Consider the following 3,512-nt stretch of genomic DNA (forward strand, 5'->3'; position numbering starts at 1 on the left):
AATAAGCCACTAATGATCCACTTCAGTGTCACTAAGTACTTCAAATACAAATCCATTGAGAAATGTATTCCCCAGCTAATGAAAGTAACATTTATCTACATAAATATTTTCACTATTGATTAGTGCATTTCAGTTTACAATGGAATGTATATTATAAGTTTCATAGCTCCCAGCTTACCGGTAGTAGGGTATCCAAGCTGTCTGCATACAACTTGAGCATTAGCATTAGACCAGCCATCATCACAGACTGTTCCCCAGCTATTACCATAGCATATCTCAAGGCGACCTTCATGATATGAAGCACCATTGACAAGACGAAGTGTACCCTGGCTACATTGACCTACCGATTTTAAGATCATTAATATGGAATTGGTTAGCAATAATTTTGAGGCATAACAATTCAAGGTGGAGATGTTATCATTGTCAATGATGAAAAGGTTACATATGTACTCTTGTAATTTCACACTTGCCACATTCATGAATGCAATATGACCTCACTCATGATTGATATAGGATAATGGAAAATGACATCACATATGTAGATATACAGCAACAACATCACATGACAATAAACTAAAAGTAATGCACACATATGCATGTACCTTTAAGTACTACAAGGACTTTCATCTATTGATAGACTGACCATTAAAATGTACAAACATCAATTGGAGGGTTTCCCAGCCTCAATGCATTACATAAGTGAGCTAAACAGCATGCCCCATGAGCTGACAAGCACCACAATACAGTGCTTGGCTTTTAAAGAAACTGTAAAATTTGTAAAAAAATTCAATTTTGATCAAAATCTGCTCAAACTTTCTAAAAACATAAAAACATGTACACACATCAGAAAAAAAAATTATAAAAATGCTGACTTATTTTCTAACCATTTTTGGCAAAATTTGGCACACTATTATAAGGACTTTGACCTGAGAGCTTTAAAAAATTCAATTTTGATCGGAATCAGCTTAAAATTTTAATGCAACTTAAGTACATGTATATGTATCAGAAAAAATTGCAAAAAAGAGAATCTTCTATTTGTCATTTTTAAACAAAATTTGGAAAACAATTTTTAACAACTTTAAAAAGTTGTAAAAAATCCAAATTTGATCCAACTTCCTATGCAGCAGAAGAAAAGATATAAAAATGATTTCTCCTTTCAATTTTGACAACATTTGGCTCGAGACCAAGTATACTACAGTACAATCATAAGCTTGAAGTTGAACCACAGTAAAGTGTTTATGCTTGAACTGAAGACCTGCAGCATATACTCAGTAACAAGAATACTCTTGTCAGTAACAATAGTCTAGAACCATGCACCGACTCAAAGATTAGAGTATCACTTTACCTTTAATATAAATGAAATTCAAAAAGACCAGGAGTACGATTAGAAGGAAATGTTTCTTAGCAGTAGAGTGCAGCAACATAATCTGGCTTGCCAATTGATGGCTTACTTTGCCAAACCACACCTTAATACTGAATGCCACAATCCTCTGTCTGTTGGAGTGTCATCACCACCAATCAGTATGATCTAAATCTCAAATGGATTTTTACTGTGAAAGTATATAGATATGTATTTAATACAAAACTGATAATTATACTGAATAAAAAGACACACTATTCTACTGACAAATATAAAATGTGAAATGAAACACATCAATGGTGCTCAATAAGGAGGTGGTGGTTCATCACGAATGCCAGTAGACTCATCAGTACCAGGGTTTGTTCCTCCATATCCTTGTGGTTCCTGCTGTGGATACCCAACTGGTGCTTCTTGCTGCTGCTGCTGTGGATAACCAGTTTGAGAATAATCCTGTTGAGGATATCCTTGTACAGCAAAACCCACTGCTGGTGCAGCATAACCAGGATAAGCCATTGGTGCAGTTGGTTGTGTCTGCTGTTCCATATAATCTGAGTAAGATGGAGGAAGAGGTTGATTTTCTGCCTTAGGCTGGGATTGTGTATAAGCTCCAGTTGTAGTACTAGTAGTTTGTGCTGGAAGTGATGTCATTTGAACTGCAGGAGCTGCTTGCCTGGCTCTAGTTCCAGAGAGGCTTAATTTGGAATGTAATACAGCTACACATATAACAATCATTGCAAATACAAAGAGTAGGAAAACAATACCACCGATTGCTCCTCCAATCATAATTCCTAAAAATGCACGAAGGCCTGCAGAATAAAAATAATAAAGTTATGCTACTTCACAATTTAAGGTATTAATGATCATAGGAGTTTAAAGAATCTTGTTATAAATAAATCATAATTATGTAAGGTACATGTTACATGATGTGCATGCATTATTATTGTGTACCACAGATGACTCCAGCATCTTCAGAGTGACGACAATTATGATTAGTTGTATGAGAGCAGTTTGTAAGGTATGATTCAGATCCAGTACAAGCAACATCATCCATTAATATTCTTCCTGTTCCTGCTCCAAAGTATGCATTACTATATGCGGTCCCTGTATAAATTTAATGCAAAATAATTTATTGAATATTCACTTCAGTATGCATGCATAATTGCATGTGGACTTGAGTCAAATAGTATTATTATACCCAAAGGCATACACTTTATTGAAACTAAACTCAAGTTATAATTATAATTATAGGTGGTAGCCTATATGTAGAATTGAGGTTTAGCTTTCAACCTATAACTCAATCATTAAGAATATACATTGCACATGTACCTGTAAGATCATATCCCAACTGTCTACATACAACAGTAGCATCATTAGTATCCCATGAATCATCACAGACAGTACCCCATGATCCATTTCTGCATACTTCAACACGTCCTTCTAAACTGCTGGATCCTCCAACAAGACGAACTTCTCCATCAATACAAACTGCAAACGAGACACCTACGGTGCGTGGCCTTGCCCCTATAGCTGTTTGATTATCAAAATTAAAAGAAATTTTAACATGCAAATTGCATATATAAAACAAGTGTACTCCTGAGGGATAGCAGCTAGCTTGCATAGATCTACGTAGACTACCTGCAGAAGTAGCAGCATGCAAGCTACTCCAGCTACTCCCAAATTGGAGGTGTGGCATGATATCTCAACTATTAATTAATTATTTGATGGCAGCATAAACCCAGCAAGCCCTGCAACAAGAAGGAAGTTTCAGGTTTTTCTCTTGTTATAAGCACTATATCACAATATTGGCACAAATACTGTTGCCTAGATGTAAATTGAGTGATTTTAGAGAGTTTAGGACCTTTAGACTATACCTACAGTTCACTCGGGTTGAAATTCAAGAAGCTATAACTCACCAACAAGAAAGATTTAAAGAGTTCCACACATATTAAAACAATAACTAGTCTTGATCTACTAGAAAAGAGTCTCAATTACTTCCAGAGTACTACCGCTAATGCTGGGCATTTTCTCGTGAGTTAAAAAGCTTCTACTAGCTAGAGCTGCTCTCTAAACATCTCAAGGCAGTAAAGCAAGACTTTTCCTAACAAAAGAGAAGCTCTCACAGATTTAGAATGTGCGATTGCAAAGATATACA

The 3,512-nt window shown here is 35.6% G+C and overlaps 3 protein-coding genes across 6 annotated transcripts in view; all 3 read right to left on the bottom strand.

The window, feature by feature from the left end:
• The window catches only part of LOC105312112 (deleted in malignant brain tumors 1 protein-like), a 32,560-nt gene that overhangs the window by 6,780 nt on the left and 22,268 nt on the right, over window positions 1-3,512 (bottom strand). The window lies entirely within an intron of this gene.
• LOC109580899 (egg peptide speract receptor-like) lies at window positions 121-1,454 on the bottom strand. Its single transcript, XM_019994477.1, has 2 exons — window positions 1,346-1,454; window positions 121-340 (listed from the first exon to the last, which is right to left on the bottom strand). The coding sequence occupies exons 1-2, from the start codon at window positions 1,422-1,424 to the stop codon at window positions 135-137; spliced, it is 285 nt and encodes a 94-aa protein (XP_019850036.1). The 5' UTR covers window positions 1,425-1,454; the 3' UTR covers window positions 121-134.
• LOC100639603 (scavenger receptor cysteine-rich type 1 protein M160-like) lies at window positions 1,545-3,068 on the bottom strand. Its single transcript, XM_019994468.1, has 3 exons — window positions 2,687-3,068; window positions 2,309-2,461; window positions 1,545-2,166 (listed from the first exon to the last, which is right to left on the bottom strand). Exons 1-3 carry the CDS (start codon window positions 3,051-3,053, stop codon window positions 1,664-1,666), a joined length of 1,023 nt encoding a protein of 340 aa, XP_019850027.1. The 5' UTR covers window positions 3,054-3,068; the 3' UTR covers window positions 1,545-1,663.

The sequence above is a fragment of the Amphimedon queenslandica genome, unplaced genomic scaffold (genome assembly GCF_000090795.2).
Source record: "Amphimedon queenslandica unplaced genomic scaffold, v1.1 AMPQUscaffold_13472, whole genome shotgun sequence".
NCBI lineage: Eukaryota > Metazoa > Porifera > Demospongiae > Haplosclerida > Niphatidae > Amphimedon > Amphimedon queenslandica.

Bases quoted from the DNA above. Each gene is read 5' to 3' on its own strand.
- LOC109580899 (XM_019994477.1), bottom strand. From the start codon at position 1,424: ATGTTGCTGCACTCTACTGCTAAGAAACATTTCCTTCTAATCGTACTC. The intron at 341-1,345 runs GTAAAGTGATAC...TAAAATCGGTAG, and splicing joins GAATTTCATTTATATTAAAG to GTCAATGTAGCCAGGGTACA.
- LOC100639603 (XM_019994468.1), bottom strand. From the start codon at position 3,053: ATGCCACACCTCCAATTTGGGAGTAGCTGGAGTAGCTTGCATGCTGCT. The intron at 2,462-2,686 runs GTACATGTGCAA...AAATTTATACAG, and splicing joins GTTGGGATATGATCTTACAG to GGACCGCATATAGTAATGCA. The intron at 2,167-2,308 runs GTACACAATAAT...TTTATTCTGCAG, and splicing joins AGATGCTGGAGTCATCTGTG to GCCTTCGTGCATTTTTAGGA.